General features: G+C 37.1%; 1 protein-coding gene across 1 annotated transcript in view; it reads right to left on the reverse strand.

Annotated features, from left to right (window-relative positions):
• LOC111145711 (suppressor of cancer cell invasion) overlaps positions 1-17979 on the reverse strand; it is a 147868-nt gene that overhangs the window by 11385 nt on the left and 118504 nt on the right. Inside the window, exons 15-17 of the mRNA XM_022500860.1 lie at positions 16778-16850; positions 13133-13306; positions 12859-12959 (exon numbers count right to left, since the gene is read on the reverse strand). Of these exons, the coding sequence (XP_022356568.1) occupies positions 12859-12959; positions 13133-13306; positions 16778-16850 (348 nt within the window). The remainder of the gene's footprint in view (positions 1-12858; positions 12960-13132; positions 13307-16777; positions 16851-17979) is intronic.

The raw sequence follows: 17979 nt of genomic DNA on the forward strand, positions 1-17979 counted from the left end.
TGCTCAACCTAAAAGCAACCTCAGAAATAAAAATTAAAACCACAATGAACTACTATTTTATACCCATTAGACTTACATGATATAAAATAAGACTGCAACAAGTGCTGGTGAGATTAGAGCAAAAATAAGTCTTACATGCTGCTAGTGAGTGTGAACTGATACAAGTACTGTGCAAAACATCTGGCATTACAAGTTAAAGATGCTTATATAATCTGACTTCGCATTCCACTACAGAAAATCTTATAAATGTGCACCAGGTAACTGATAGGAGATTTCACAGTGGCATTGTTTGTAATAATAAAATAATGGGAACAACAGAAATGTCCATTATCAGTAGAATGGAAAAGAAATTTTTGAAATACAGTCAAACAATGGAATCCTAGAGCACAGTGAAAACAAATGGATGAAAGCTACAGTTGTCATTACCTTGGCTCAATCTCAGGAATATAATAGTAGGTAAAAATAAGCAAGCTGTAGAAGAACAGATGTAATATGGATCCATCAACATGTTGTGTAGGAATAGAAATACATGTAACAAAACTATAAAGAAAAACAAGTGATAATTAAAAAATTAAGGATTTTAATTTCATTTGAAACAGAGAGAAGATCCAGGAGAGGCCTAAAAGGTAATGAAAATATTCTACTTTTTTTTTTTTTTTAAGATTTTATTTATTTATTTGACAGAGAGAGACACACGGTGAGAGAGGGAACAGAAGCAGGGGGAGTGAGAAAGGGAGAAGCAGGCTCCCTGCCGAGCAGGGAGGCCCATGCAGGGCTCAATCCCAGGACCCTAGGATCATGACCTGAGCTGAAGGCAGATGCTTAATGAATGAGCCACTCAAGCGCCCTGAAAATGTTCTACTTAAACTGGTATTCAGATGTGCCTTATATGGGTCATCTTTATACGTTACATAATAATTTGTAAATATTATTTTGGATTTATTCAAAGTTTATTTAATATAGTATATTTAATAAAATATAATAATACATGATTCCTAAAATACATAAAACTGTAAAATTGGTCCTTAATAATATTCTTTGCCTACCCGAAAAATCTTGTGCATCCTCATGGTGGCTGAACAAAAGATAAATCTTGTGAGAAGCAAGCGAAGAAACTCATCTCCAAAAAACTGGAGAAATGCTTGATCTGCAAAGAGGAGAAAGATGATAGTAAAAAGATGCTTAAAAGAAAAACTCAGAAAGTTTGGGAAAACCTTCTCGACTTTCCTGCCTTCAACAAATACCTTTAAAAATTCAAACAATTTCAATAATATAAAACCATTATAGTATGTTAAGTGTGCAGTTATATTAGTAGGGTACCTATTGAACGTGAATGGGTCAGTAGCTGGGCAATATCACGGTTGATTTTTCGAAGATATTCTTGACACTTTTCCCATAGGCCTCTGCGCATGCTTGACAATCCAGAGACAAATAGGAAGGCCATTAGAGGATTGTTCAAAAAGAGAGTGAAGAGGCTACCTCGTTGAGATTGATCTGTAATAACAAACATGTTATATATATATAGACAACAATATATATAGTTTTGCAAAAGATAAGAAATGCACTTGAGGAATATTTCAATATGATGATAATATACAAAATTAAAGCTGTATCATTAAATCATAATTCAATAAAGTAAATTCTGTCTGGAAATACAAAAACATCCCAGGTATGCTGCTTTCTGCTGAACAAACTCAAGACAGAGCCTCGTACACTTAAGGGAAATGAAAAAGGAACATATTCCTTTGCCTTTTTCACTCCAACTAACAAATTTTACCCAGATATGGCAAGTACCTGGGCAGCTCATGACAGAATTCTCGGATGAGTATTAGAATTGGCAATCTTTTTCATTCCCTTTTGTTCGTTGCTCTTTCTTTGCTTATCCCTTAAATATCAATATTTTCTTCCTTTGACCCTATATATTGCTGATCTCACCTACTCCCATAATTTCAGGTATCACTTATATGCCTACTGACTCCCAGTTCTCTTATCCACAGCCTAGACTGAGCTCGTTAGGCCTAGAACAGCACTGCCCTACAAGAGCTACTAGACACTTAAAATATGACTGGTACAAAGTGAGGTACACTGTGAAATGTAAAATGTAAACTATGTGTAGGACTTCAAAGCCTCACTACAAAAAGGCAAATGAACAGAAATTTCACCTGTTAAACTTTTTTCAATGTGGCTACTTGAAAATTTAAAATTACATGTGATTTGCATCATCTTCTATTGAACAGAGTTGCTCTACACTATAATATTCAACCTAAGTTTCAAGGGTAACCTCAAACCCAAGATGTCAGAAATGGAAAGGAAATTCTTCCCCCTTGTGTTCTCTACAAATCTGCTTCTTACCCAGTACCACCATTTCTATGAGCAACTTAGCCAGAAACCCAGAAGTTCACCTCTGCCTCCTTCTTCTCCCTTATTCTCTCATATCCAACCCATCACCAAATCCTGCTGGCTCTCTGGGCTCAGCATCTTTTGGAGCCACCACTATCTCCCTGTTTCCATCAATGCTCCTCTCCAATCCATTCTCCACAAGGTGAATGAATGCTCTTCCATGCTACTCTTCTGTTCACAATCTTTTGATGGCACCCCCGTCTTCCAGTTAAAGCTCTTCACAAATCCTGAAAGATTTTCATGATTCAGTCACACAATCCCACACCCTATCCTTCCACTAGCAGGATGTACTTTAATTTTCCTAAATGTTCCATAAACTGAGGCACCTGGCTGGCTCAGTGGGTAGAGCACATGACTCTTGATCTTGGGGTTTTGAGTTTGAGCCCCACGTTGGGTAAATAGATTACTTAAGGGGCGCCTGGGTGGCTCAGTGGGTTAAAGCCTCTGCCTTCGGCTCAGGTCATGATCCCAGGGTCCTGGGATCGAGCCCCACATCGGGCTCTCTGCTCAATATCAGAAAGGGGAAAAAACAAACAAACAAACAAATTCAAACCCAGAAGAGGAATAGTAAAGGAAAAAGGGGAAAAAAACTGTAATTACCCAGAAGCAGAAGAAAGAGACCATTTCAAAGATCAGGTATTCTCACTTGGAAATTCTTCTTTATTTGATAATTTTTTTAAAAAGATTTTATTTTATTTATTTAAAAGACAGAGACAGAGAGAGCACAAGTAGACAAAGTGGCAGGCAGAGGGAGAGGGAGAAGAAGACTCCCCGCTGAGCAGGGTGCCCCAGGTGGGGCTCAATCCCAGGACCCTGGGATCATGACCTGAGCCAAAGGCAGCCACTTAACCGACTGAGCCACCCAGGCGCCTCTTTTTTTTCCTTTAAGATTTTATTTATTTGAGAGGGAGAGAAAGCACGAGCAGGGGAGGGGCAGAGGGAGAGAGAGAGAGAAGCAGACTCCCTGTTGAGCAAGGAACCTGATGCGGGGCTCAATTCCAGGATCCCAGGATCATGACCTGAGCCAAAGGCAGCCGCTTAACTGACTGAGCCACCCAGGTGCCCCTTGGTAATTTCAATAGACTAAATTTTGCCACTCATTTAAAATTTCCTTGATAAATAAGTTAATACTTTCCTATGCATCTCACATGACAGTTCATATATTCAAATATCACTTCTACCTTTTTTCAGCCCGTAGGCATTACTCATTACAATTATAAAGATCAAATTCTTATTTTACCTCACTAAATACTATGAGGAGAGACAAAAAAGTACTGTTCAACACCCCTAACAAAAGAAAAAATCCAAAAAACAAGAACTACTGGGGGACAACTGTAAGGTGAACAATTCTCTCTGCTCACACAGGGGTGAGAGATGTTTGAGTTTTGACCAAACAATTCCTAGAGGGGAGAATATCCACCTCTTAAAAAGGGGACATATGAAAGAGACCCCAGAAAAATTATGCCTCTTAGTATTTGGCCAAAATAAACCTACATCTGTATGCTAACACTACTCTAAATCTACCTCCAAAAAGCTTAAAAACAAGCTATAAGAAGGTCAAAGGAATTTGCAAGTTGATTTAACCCCTGCTACAATAAAGTCCAATACTGGGGCGCCTGGGTGGCTCAGTGGGTTAAAGCCTCTGCCTTCGGCTCGGGTCATGATCCCGGGGTCCTGGGTTCGAGCCCTGCGTCGGGCTCTCTGCTCAGCAGGGAGCCTGCTTCCTCCTCTCTCTCTGCCTGCCTCTCTGCCTACCTGTGATCTCTGTCTGTCAAATAAATAAATAAAATCTTTCAAAAAAAAAAAAAACAAATAAAATAAAGTCCAATACTCTTTAAAGAAAGACAACAAAGTACAGAATTCAACATCATAAAATTCACAATGTATATACTCTAAGAGAAAATTACTAGATATATATAAAAATTAGGAATATGAGAACCCAAACTAGTAGGAAAAGTCATAAACACAAACTTATAAATGATAGAGAATACAGCATAGTGACAAGGACTTTAGCTCTTACACATACATTCAAAAGCACAAAGGAAAACATAATTAGGAGGGAAATGGAAAATATTAAAAGAACCAAACAGATCTTCTAGAGATGAGAAAAATGAAATTCCTGAAATGAAAAACTAACTGGATAGGATTGATAGCATATTAGACACTAAGGAAGAAAACATCAGTGAACTTGAAGACACAGCAACAGAAACTGAAATGGAAAGAAAGAAAAAGACTTTTTTGGAAAAATGAAGAGCACGTGAAGTGATGTGCAAATTAACAACAGGTTGTGTAATATATACGTAACTATGTCCGAGAGAGAACTGAGGAAGGAAGAAAAATATCTGAACAAAAATGACCAAAAGTATTCCAAAATATTCCAAAATTATTCCACAGATCCAAGATGATCAATGAACTCTAATTAAAAAAAAAAAAAAAAGAAAGAAAACCCTATCAAGGTACATCATAATCAAATTATAGGAACTAATAAGAAGAGAAAATCTTAAAAATATCCAGAGAAAAATGAAAAGACACATTACACATCACAATAATTGATAGAACAAGTATTCAGAAAAAGTAAAGATAGAAATGATGAACAACACCATAAGTCAAGGTGATCTAACAGACATTTATAAAACTCTTCATCTGATGGTATGACATTAGCAGCATGTATGTTTATTCCAAGTGTCTGTGTAACATTTACCAGGATAGATGACATCTGGATGATAAAACAAGTCTGAATAACTTAAAAGGACTTAAGTCATACAAGGTATATTATCTGACCACAAAGGAATTAACTTAGAAGTCAATAAGATAAAGATAACTCAGATATTTATTTTTTTATTTATTATTTTAAAAAGTATTTATTATTTGAGAGAGATAGAGAGCAGGGGGAAGGGCAGATGGAGAGGGAGAAGAGACTTTAAAGCAGATTCCGCCTTAAGCATGGAGCCCAGTGGGGGGCTTGATCTCACAACCGTAAGATTATGACTTAAGCCAAAATCAAGAGTTGGATACTCAAGAGACTGAGCCCTCCCAGGTGCCCCAATATTCAAATATTTAGCTACAAAACAACATATTCTTAAATAACTTATGGTTCAAAAAAAAATTAGAGTGAAATAAAGACTGTTTCAGAGAAATAAATAATGAAAGAATTACCATCAGATTTGCACTACAAGAAATGATAACAAATTTTATAGTAAGAAAAATGATGGCAGATGGAAAATTAAATATAGGAAGAAATAAAGAGTGCCAAAAATGGTAATTATATTTGATTTTCTCTCATTTAACATTTTAAAAAAAGATTTAGTTATTTATTTGAGATAGAGAGTGAGAGAGAGAGCAAAAGTCGGGGGATGGACAGAGGGAGACGGAGAAGCAGGCTCCCCGATGAGCAGGGAGCCAAATATGGGGGAAGGGGGGCTGGGACCTCGATCCCAGGACCCTGAGATCATGACCTGAGCTGAAGGCAGACACTTAACCAACTGAACCACCCAGCTGCCCCATCACTTAAAAAGTTTTTGAAAAGATCATTGTTTAATCCTATGCTAACCACAAAGTATCATTTAGTATATATGGATTCATAAAAGTCAAATGCACAGAGTTGGGAGGGAGAATGTGGAAGTATACTGTTATAAGACAATTATATCAAATTTGAAGTTGTATTAAAAAATAAAACAACAGAGGTAAATCAGTAGTGTTGTTAAAATTTTAAAACAAAACCTCAATTAATTCAAATGAAGATGAAAGCAACAGAGAAAGAAAAAAGGTACAAACCACAGCCAGGACAAACAGGTAACAAATAATAGAATATTTAAGTCAAACTATGTTAAAAATTACATTTAATGTAAACATTAATTAAAAACTAAAAATATCAAATGAAAGTAGACTAGCAAACTAAATAGAAGAAAAAAGCAGGACCTAACTAATGCTATTGAAAAGAAATTCACTTTAGGGGCGCCTGGGTGGCTCAGTGGGTTAAGCAACTGCCTTGGGCTCAGGTCATGATCCCAGGGTCCTGGGGTTGAGCTCTCTGCTCAGCAGGGAGTCTGCTTCTCTCTCTGCCTCTTTGCATCTCACCCACCCCACCTCCAGCCCCCCGGCTTGTGTTCTCTTTCTTGCTCACTCTCTCAAATAAATAAGTAAAATCTTGAAAAAAGAAAAGAAATCCACTTTAAGTATAAGGAGAGCCATAGGTTAAAGGTGGAAGGATGAAAACAGATTTGCCATGCAAACACAAACTAGAAGAAAACAGGTATGGTTATATTAACATCAGTCAAATAGATTGCAGATCAAGGAATATTGCCACACATAATAGACATTTCATAAATGAATGGGTAATTTCAACAAGATATAACAACCCTAAGTATGTGTGAACTCAATAACAGCTTCAAGTTGCAAAAAGGAAAAACAACTGAAATGAGAAATGAACCAATTCACAATTATAATTTTAGGTTGACTTATTTTATTTTATTTTTTTTTATTTATTTAATTTTATTTATTTATTTATTTATTTGACTTATAGAGATCACAAGTAGGCAGAGAGGCAGGCAGAGAGAGAGAGGAGGAAGCAGGCTCCCCGCCGAGCAGAGAGCTGGATTCGGGGATCGATCCCAGGACCCTGGGATCATGACCTGAGCTGAAGGCAAAGGCTTTTAACCCACTGAGCCACCCAGGCACCCCTATAATTATAGGTATAGACAGTCCTCTGTCAGGGGTAGAACAAGCAGACAGAAAATCAGTAAGAATACAGAAGACTTAAACAACACTGTTCAAGAGCACCTGAGTGGCTCAGCCATTTAAGCATCTGTCTTAGGCTAAGGTCCTGGAATCAAGCCCCATATTGCGTTCCCTGTTGGTGGAAAGCCTGCTTCTCTCTCTCCCTTTGCCTGCCACTCCCCCTGTTTGTGCCCTCTCTCTCTCTCACTGTTAAATAAACAAAATCTTAAAAAAAAAAAAAAAGAACACTTTAAAATAGTTCAGTAACAAATTGAACAAACTGACATTTATACATAAATCCATTTTTTTATTTTTTAAACAAAGAGAAAGGAGAGAGCATGAGGTTGGGGAGGAGAAGAGGGAAAATCTTAAGTAAATTTCAAATTATTTAAATCACAACTAAGGCAGTGCTTAAAAGTGCTTATGTTAGAAGAGAAAAAAGATTTTAGGTCTAAGCTTTAAAATTTAGAAATTTTTTAAAAAAGCAAATTAAAATCAAAGAACAGTTGACTCTTCAACAATGCAGGGAGAGGGGTTTGGAGTGTCGACCCCAGCACAGGTGAAAACCCATATATAATTTTATGGGGCGCCTGGCTGGCTCAGTCAGTGGACCATGCAATTCTTGATCTTGGGGCTGTAATCTCTATACGTGTTGAATGTGCAGATTACTTAAAAATAAAATCTTTAAAAAAATCCATATATAACTTTAGACTCCCCAAAATTAACTAAGAGCTTACTATTGACTGGAAAGCATTACTGATAACATAAAGAGCCAATTAACATATATTTTATATGTATTTGTATTATGTACTATAGTCTTACAATAAAGTAAACTAGAGAAAAGCAAATGTTAAGAAAATCAACAGGAAGAGAATATACATTTATAGTACTATACTATATAAAAAAAATTCACAGGTAAGTAGACCTCCATGTTCAAACGTGTGTTATTTAAAAGTAAACTGTAGGGGCACCTGGGTTGCTCAGTGGGTTGGGGCCTCTACCTTCAGCTCAGGTCGAGATCCCAGGGTTCTGGGATCGAGCCCCACATCGGGCTCTCTGCTCAGCAGGAAGCCTGCTTCCCCCCTCTCTATCTGCCTGCCTCTTTGCCTACCTGTGATCTCTGTCAAATAAATGGATAAATCTTTAAAAAAAATAAATAAAAATAAAAATAAAAGTAAACTGTAATTAAAAAGAAGAAAAACAATAAAGTATATATGGAAATAGATTATAAAAAGATGCATAGCAGTAAAAAAAAAAAGTCAATGAACGCAAAATGTTTATTTAGAAAGATCACTAGGATTAACAAACTTTTACCTAGACTGAAAAAGAAAAAACAAGACAGAAAATATTACCAATATGAGGATGAAAGATCACTAGAGAGCCTATACGGATTAAAAGGATAATGGGATATCATGAACAATGCTTTGCAATAAATTAGACAAATGAAATTGTAAGGTGAATGATCAAAATTAAGAAACAGAAAACATTAAAAGCCTTTAAAATTGAATTCAAAATTTTAAAACTTCCAAAAAGGAAAACTCCAGATCCAGATGGCTTCACTAGTGAATGCTATCAACCTTTCAAGGAAGAAATAATACGAATCCTAAAGAAACTTTAAGAATTAGAAAAGAATGAAACACACCTCAACTCAATTTATGAAGTCAGCAATACTCTGATAACAAAACCACACAAAGACATTATGAGAATAGAAAATTAAATCCCTTGGGGTGCCTGGGTGGCTCAGTGGGTTAAGTGTCTGCCTTCGGCTCAGGTCATGAACCCAGGGTCCTCTAAACCTGAAATACTCTGGAATAAACTTATTAAGATACACCTATAAGATGAGACTCACAAAACACTGCTGAGAGAAACTGAAGACCTAAATAAATGGGGAAATAAACCACAGTCATTGATTAACTCAATCTTATTAAAATATAATTCTCAGGGCACCTGGGTGGCTCAGTGGGTTAAGCCTCTGCCTTCGGCTCAGGTCATGATCTCAAGGTCCTGGGATCGAGCCCCACATCGGGCTCTCTGCTCGGCGGGGAGCCTGCTTCCCCCCCACCGCCCCCACCTGCCTCTCTGCCTACTTGTGATCTCTCTCTGTCAAATAAATGAATAAAATCTTAACCAAAAAAAAAAAAAAGTATATATATATATATATATATATATAAAATTCTCCACAGATTGGTTACATAGATTAAATGCAATCCCAATCAAAATGCGAAGCTGCTGCTAAATTTCACACAGAAAGGACCTAGAATAACTAAAACACTTAAATTTTAGGGGGACTCACACTACAGGATATTAAGACTTACTATAAAACTGGAATAATTAATTTTTTAAAAACCTGGAATAATCAAGGCAGTAGTGTGTTGTAGAAAAATGCCACTTATCAATGGAACAGAATTTAGAGTCTAGAAATATCTCTATACATATATGGTTGACAGATTTTCAAAATTGTTACAAAAGTAATTCAATGAGAAAAGGATAACCATTTCAATGATACATTTTTGGATAAAACACAAACCACAAAACAAAAAAATTGGTTAGTTGGAACTTCATCCAAAATTTAAAAGCCATTGTTAAGAAAAGTCACTATTAAAGAAAAAAGCCACAGAATGCAAAAAATATATAGCTGAGAAGCACATGAAAAGATGTCTAACATCACATCATTCAGTGAAATGCAAATTGAAACTACAATGAGATACCACTTTAAATTCACAACGATGGGGGCATCTGGTAGCTCAGCCAGTTGGACATCTGCTTTTGGCTTGGGTTGTGATCCCAGGGTCCTGGGATTGAGCCCCATGTTGGGTTCCCTGCTCAGCAAGGAGTCTGGTTCTCCCTCTGCCCCTCCCCCTGCTCATGCTCATTCTCCCTCTTAAATAAATAAATGAAATCTTAAAAAAAATATTCACGAAGATGGTTGAAATTTAAAACACCAAATGTTGGCAAGGATACAGAGAAACTTTGATACACTGTTGCTGGAAACATAAAATGGTACAACAAATACTCTGAGAAAACTCTGGCAGTTTCTTTTTTGTTTTTTAATATTTTATTTATTTATTTGATAGACAGAGATCACAAGTAGGCAGAGAGGCAGGCAGAGAGAGGGGGAAGCAGGCTTCCTGGTGAGCAGAGAGCCCAATGTGGGGCTCGATCCCAGGACACTGGGATCATGACCTGAGCCGAAGGCAGAAGCTTTAACCCACTGAGCCACCCAGGCACCCCATTCTGGCAGTTTCTAATAAAACTAAACACATACCTACCCTATGACCAAGAAAAACATATGTCTGAACAGACTTGTACAAGAATGTTCACAGCCACTTTATTTACAGCAGTCAAAAATTTAAAACTGCCCAGGAGTTCATCAAAAGGAGAAGACCTAAATAAACTGTGATATATTCAGTCAATGGACTACTACTTACTATTATTCAGTAATAATGAGGAATGAGCTACTTCTATATGAAACATGGATGAATCTCAGAACAACATGCTTAGTCAAAGAAGCTTTACACAAAGGAGTACATATTGTATAATTCAAGTTCATGAATAGGTAAAACTAAGCTATAGTGAAAATAATAAAAATAGCATTACCTCTGGGGTAATGGGTACTGGACTGACTGGAAAAGGGTGTAGAGAGAATTTTTTGGAATGATGTTATGTTGTATAACCTGATTGGTTTGAGTTACACAGGTGTATGTATTTGTCAAAACTCACCTAATGGCGCATGTTAGTTTCATGCAATTTACTGTACATGAACTTACATTTTAAAAAGTGTGTTGTGTGTGTGTGTAGTTATTTTTATGTATAATGAAGTGTTGAGGGGTAAAATCTATTGATATCTACCATTTATTTCAAAATGCATCACAAAATGAAATAAACTGTCGAATGGAAAGAGGAATGGGTAAATGGACAAACATACCAAAGCAAATATATCAAAATATTAGCTGCAGAATCTAGCTAGTGTATATATGGATATTCACTGTACAATTCTTTCATATTTAAAGTTACCATAATAAAATGGAAAAAAGTCTTTTTTTTTTTTTTTAGATTTTATTTATTTATTTGACAGACAGAGATCACAAGTAGGCAGAGAGGCAGACAGATAGAGAGAGAGGTGGAAGCAGGCTCCCCGCAGAGGAGAGAGCCTGATGTGGGGCTCAATCCCAGGACACCGGGATCATGACCTGAGCCGAAGGCAGAGGCTTTAACCCACTGAGCCACCCAGGCGCCCCCAAAAGTCTTATTTTTAAACTAAAAGTTGCAAGAGACTTAAAAATGTTCAGGCATGTGGGTGCCTGGGTGGCTTAGTCAGTTACGCATTCAATTCTTGGTTTCCACTCAGGTCATGATCTCAGGGCCGTGAGACCAAGCCCTGCATCAGGCTCCACATTCAATGCAGAGTCTCCTGGAGATTCTCTCTCCTTCTGTTTCCCTCTCCTCCTCTCCCCATTCACACACACACTCTCTCTCAAATAAATAAATGAAATCTTTAAAAAATGCTCAGGCATATTTGAAAAAGAACCAAATGTTACTTATAGAAATGAAAAATGTATGGCTAAAATTTTTAAAACTTCAACAGTGGTGCGTAGTTATATGAATTCACAGAAAAAAAAATCACTTAAAAGAAAAATAGACAAAAGATTTGAACACACTCTTCACAAAGAGGAACACAGAATAAGACATGAAAAATTGCTCAACCTAAAAGCAACCTCAGAAATAAAAATTAAAACCACAATGAACTACTATTTTATACCCATTAGACTTACATGATATAAAATAAGACTGCAACAAGTGCTGGTGAGATTAGAGCAAAAATAAGTCTTACATGCTGCTAGTGAGTGTGAACTGATACAAGTACTGTGCAAAACATCTGGCATTACAAGTTAAAGATGCTTATATAATCTGACTTCGCATTCCACTACAGAAAATCTTATAAATGTGCACCAGGTAACTGATAGGAGATTTCACAGTGGCATTGTTTGTAATAATAAAATAATGGGAACAACAGAAATGTCCATTATCAGTAGAATGGAAAAGAAATTTTTGAAATACAGTCAAACAATGGAATCCTAGAGCACAGTGAAAACAAATGGATGAAAGCTACAGTTGTCATTACCTTGGCTCAATCTCAGGAATATAATAGTAGGTAAAAATAAGCAAGCTGTAGAAGAACAGATGTAATATGGATCCATCAACATGTTGTGTAGGAATAGAAATACATGTAACAAAACTATAAAGAAAAACAAGTGATAATTAAAAAATTAAGGATTTTAATTTCATTTGAAACAGAGAGAAGATCCAGGAGAGGCCTAAAAGGTAATGAAAATATTCTACTTTTTTTTTTTTTTTAAGATTTTATTTATTTATTTGACAGAGAGAGACACACGGTGAGAGAGGGAACAGAAGCAGGGGGAGTGAGAAAGGGAGAAGCAGGCTCCCTGCCGAGCAGGGAGGCCCATGCAGGGCTCAATCCCAGGACCCTAGGATCATGACCTGAGCTGAAGGCAGATGCTTAATGAATGAGCCACTCAAGCGCCCTGAAAATGTTCTACTTAAACTGGTATTCAGATGTGCCTTATATGGGTCATCTTTATACGTTACATAATAATTTGTAAATATTATTTTGGATTTATTCAAAGTTTATTTAATATAGTATATTTAATAAAATATAATAATACATGATTCCTAAAATACATAAAACTGTAAAATTGGTCCTTAATAATATTCTTTGCCTACCCGAAAAATCTTGTGCATCCTCATGGTGGCTGAACAAAAGATAAATCTTGTGAGAAGCAAGCGAAGAAACTCATCTCCAAAAAACTGGAGAAATGCTTGATCTGCAAAGAGGAGAAAGATGATAGTAAAAAGATGCTTAAAAGAAAAACTCAGAAAGTTTGGGAAAACCTTCTCGACTTTCCTGCCTTCAACAAATACCTTTAAAAATTCAAACAATTTCAATAATATAAAACCATTATAGTATGTTAAGTGTGCAGTTATATTAGTAGGGTACCTATTGAACGTGAATGGGTCAGTAGCTGGGCAATATCACGGTTGATTTTTCGAAGATATTCTTGACACTTTTCCCATAGGCCTCTGCGCATGCTTGACAATCCAGAGACAAATAGGAAGGCCATTAGAGGATTGTTCAAAAAGAGAGTGAAGAGGCTACCTCGTTGAGATTGATCTGTAATAACAAACATGTTATATATATATAGACAACAATATATATAGTTTTGCAAAAGATAAGAAATGCACTTGAGGAATATTTCAATATGATGATAATATACAAAATTAAAGCTGTATCATTAAATCATAATTCAATAAAGTAAATTCTGTCTGGAAATACAAAAACATCCCAGGTATGCTGCTTTCTGCTGAACAAACTCAAGACAGAGCCTCGTACACTTAAGGGAAATGAAAAAGGAACATATTCCTTTGCCTTTTTCACTCCAACTAACAAATTTTACCCAGATATGGCAAGTACCTGGGCAGCTCATGACAGAATTCTCGGATGAGTATTAGAATTGGCAATCTTTTTCATTCCCTTTTGTTCGTTGCTCTTTCTTTGCTTATCCCTTAAATATCAATATTTTCTTCCTTTGACCCTATATATTGCTGATCTCACCTACTCCCATAATTTCAGGTATCACTTATATGCCTACTGACTCCCAGTTCTCTTATCCACAGCCTAGACTGAGCTCGTTAGGCCTAGAACAGCACTGCCCTACAAGAGCTACTAGACACTTAAAATATGACTGGTACAAAGTGAGGTACACTGTGAAATGTAAAATGTAAACTATGTGTAGGACTTCAAAGCCTCACTACAAAAAGGCAAATGAACAGAAATTTCACCTGTTAAACTTTTTTCAATGTGGCTACTTGAAAATTTAAAATTACATGTGATTTGCATCATCTTCTATTGAACAGAGTTGCTCTACACTATAATATTCAACCTAAGTTTCAAGGGTAACCTCAAACCCAAGATGTCAGAAATGGAAAGGAAATTCTTCCCCCTTGTGTTCTCTACAAATCTGCTTCTTACCCAGTACCACCATTTCTATGAGCAACTTAGCCAGAAACCCAGAAGTTCACCTCTGCCTCCTTCTTCTCCCTTATTCTCTCATATCCAACCCATCACCAAATCCTGCTGGCTCTCTGGGCTCAGCATCTTTTGGAGCCACCACTATCTCCCTGTTTCCATCAATGCTCCTCTCCAATCCATTCTCCACAAGGTGAATGAATGCTCTTCCATGCTACTCTTCTGTTCACAATCTTTTGATGGCACCCCCGTCTTCCAGTTAAAGCTCTTCACAAATCCTGAAAGATTTTCATGATTCAGTCACACAATCCCACACCCTATCCTTCCACTAGCAGGATGTACTTTAATTTTCCTAAATGTTCCATAAACTGAGGCACCTGGCTGGCTCAGTGGGTAGAGCACATGACTCTTGATCTTGGGGTTTTGAGTTTGAGCCCCACGTTGGGTAAATAGATTACTTAAGGGGCGCCTGGGTGGCTCAGTGGGTTAAAGCCTCTGCCTTCGGCTCAGGTCATGATCCCAGGGTCCTGGGATCGAGCCCCACATCGGGCTCTCTGCTCAGCAGGGAGCCTGCTTCCCCCTCTCTCTCTGCCTGCCTCTCGGCCTACTTGTGATCTCTCTGTCAAATACATAAATAAATAAAATCTTAAAAAAAAAAGATTACTTAAAAATAAAATCTTAAAGAAAATGTCCCATAAACTTTCTCGTCACAGAGCTCTTATGTCTGGGCTCAAATGCTATTGCTCTACGAGAACACTCTTGTTAACCATGTCCCAGCGTCATATGATTCTATATAACCTTCAACTCCACTTTGACTGAGAGAACTGGAGACTTTGGATACCAGAGGTGCAGGAACCTAATTAGACATCCCAAATACTTAGTTATCTGCTAGCTTTGTGCCCAGATGGGTCATATTTAAGGGATTAGAGGTCTAAGCTTTCTTGCACAAAGATATGATACTTGACTTAAAAAATGTTAAGGATGTATACTACAACTAAGGTTGATAACAAGCATTAATAACAATGACCATTAAAAAATGACAGTTAGGGGCGCCTGGGTGGCTCAGTCATTAAGCATCTGCCTTCAGCTCAGGTCGTGATCCCAGGGTCCTGAGATCGAGCCCCGAATCTGGCTCCCTGCTGGGTGGGAAGCCTGTTTCTCCCTCTCCTATTCTCCCTGCTTGTGTTCCCTCTCTCATTGTCCCTCTGTCAAATAAATGAATAAAATCTTTTGAAAAAATGATAGCACATATTGAATACTTACTATATACCCAGAATTATTTAACAAAGAGAACTATTATTATCTCCATTTGATAGGAAACTGAGGCACAGAAACTAAGGCACAGAATGGCTACGTAACTTCCCAAGGTTACATAGCTAGTCAGTGGTAGTCGAAATTCAAATTCCATCAGCTTGCCTCCAGAGTCTCTGTTTTTACCCTCTACACAATAAAGCCTTTTGGAACAAATAATCTTGGTATTAACCCATTAGATCATGCCATTTTAAATGAAGCTGCATATTGACAGGACACAGTGACAGCAAAAAGCACTCTTTAAGTAATTGGAAGGGGTTATATTTCTCCAGAAATGACAGGAAACAGGTTAACAAAGTCCTCAAAGCAGGAGAATTTTACCGTTGTTTGAAGGTAAGTTCTATCCCTTAGTAATTTGACTTTTGGATACAAGAACTTAATATTTCTACATGGTTTTCCCTGTTAAATAGCAAAACTTACCTTAAAACAACGGTGAAAAGTCTCCAGCTTCTCTCAGGCTTTCAAATGCTGACCATCACTTCCTGTGTCAAACTATGTCAGCAGACAGGACTTCTGGCTGGGAAGTAGCAGTAAAATGCCATCTCCCACAGAGAGACATCAGCACTATTCACAGTCAGGGAGATAGTGAAACAGTGACAAGTACTGCTAAAACACGGTTAAGGTTTGTTTAGTTTCTACCTAGCGTAAAGACTGGGAGTTCGAACTAGATTTTACATGTTGGCTTATCAAGGACAAATTATTAAAGACAGTCTTTCATTTCTCAGCCATAACACGGACACGCTGTCTCCCTAGCACACTGAAAAGAGGGTCTTTTACTTTAAAAATACAACAAGGTAAAAATGTGAATAAAAGAAACCCTTTAAGTTGTGCCAGTAAGGTTATCCTAACTCTTAGGCATAGGCTGAGAAGTTTTCTAGACTAGAAATCATATGGTCTTAAAAGATGCCTAGAATATGTAGCCAGAGATATAGGAAATCATGCTGTTATGAAGGGCAACACACACATCAAAACCAAAATCAAAACCAAACCAAACAAAAAAACACCTGCAAAACAAATCTAAAAACTCACAGATCATGAGGTCCCTAGAAGTAAGGGAGCAAAAAGCACCTTTTTCTCAGGGACGATTTACCATTTCTTTTAGCATTATCTCAAGACCTAATGGTAGCACATTAAAGAAGTCTAGCTGTTGGCAAGACTTCTGGGTTTATTTCAGATCGACACCTGCCACATTAAACACTATAAAACCACATGTGATCATTACGGTGGGGAGGGAAAGATCCGCATTATTCAAAATGTAGACTGTTTATTTGCAGCCTATGGATATAACAGGTAATGACAACATACCTTGTAAAGCTTTTGGATATGCTGTAGGAGAAAGCAAGCAGACTAGTGGCTGTCCAAATAAGTTTGTGAAATTCTGTAACATATAAGAATTTAAAACTTTCATTAAAAATTTGACTAAAGATGGTTACTCAAGTAATTTTCCAAAGCACGTCATTAGTGTATATAGGGCCCTTTTACTCATAAGCAGATGCAGAAACATCAGTAACAGCTGAACAGACTGCCATCCATGTATAACTACCATGCGTAATAAGCGTTCTTAAAATAGTGAAGATTACTAAAAATAAACTATTGACTTCTAAAATAAAGGCATACAAATAGTTGCAGTGTTATAGGGAGAGGTCATCTGGCTGTCTGTCAAGAGACCACCCCAAAGGGTGATATACACCAATATTTACAAGGGTGGATTTTCCAAGCTCTAGAATCTGGCTCTCAGCCTCAAAGGCTCTAAAACCTGACTTACTGGGGAGCAATCAGAGAAGACTGCAATCATTTCTCATTGTAAACCAAATTAACTACTCAAACAGAATGACGTATAAAACCAGAATGTCAATAGGTTAATGTACAGTGAGGATTAAAGCTGATACAAACACTAGAACACTGTTTGACTAAGGATATCCATTCTCTAAAGGATGGAAAGACACAATATGCTCTTAGAGAGAAACCCATTCTAAAGATATTATTACACTAATTTATGGAAATTTGAACCAACCTCAATAAAAATGGCCACAGCTATTTTTTCCTGCAACTGAAAAAAATAATTCTAAAGTTCATATGGGAAAAGTAGATTAGCCAGGAAAGCTCTGAAAAAGAACAAAGAGAGGGAACTAGACTCATGAGATATTGAAACATACTTTAAAGCCTCATAACTAAAAATACGTGGCACTGGCGTTAAGAGTAGGCAGAAGACTAATGGAAGAGAACAAAGAATCCAAAATTAGACCCTCAAACAGGTAAGACTTCAGTATATATGATAAAGATGATAGGTCAAATTAGGACATAGGAAAATTTGGCTTAGTTGCAAGAGCATGGCACACGTGCAACTCTTGATCTCAGAGTCATGAGTTCGAGTCACATGTTGGGTGTAGAGATTACATAAAATAAATGAACAAAATAAAATTCTGAAGAAAGTGGGAAAATCTGATGGCTAGATGGCTATCCAGTAGGGGAAAAAACTGGATAGCCATCTAGAAAAAAGTTGGCTC

This window comes from Enhydra lutris, unplaced genomic scaffold (genome assembly GCF_002288905.1).
Source record: "Enhydra lutris kenyoni isolate GAN:26980312 unplaced genomic scaffold, ASM228890v2 scaffoldscaffold13, whole genome shotgun sequence".
NCBI classification, from domain to species: domain Eukaryota; kingdom Metazoa; phylum Chordata; class Mammalia; order Carnivora; family Mustelidae; genus Enhydra; species Enhydra lutris.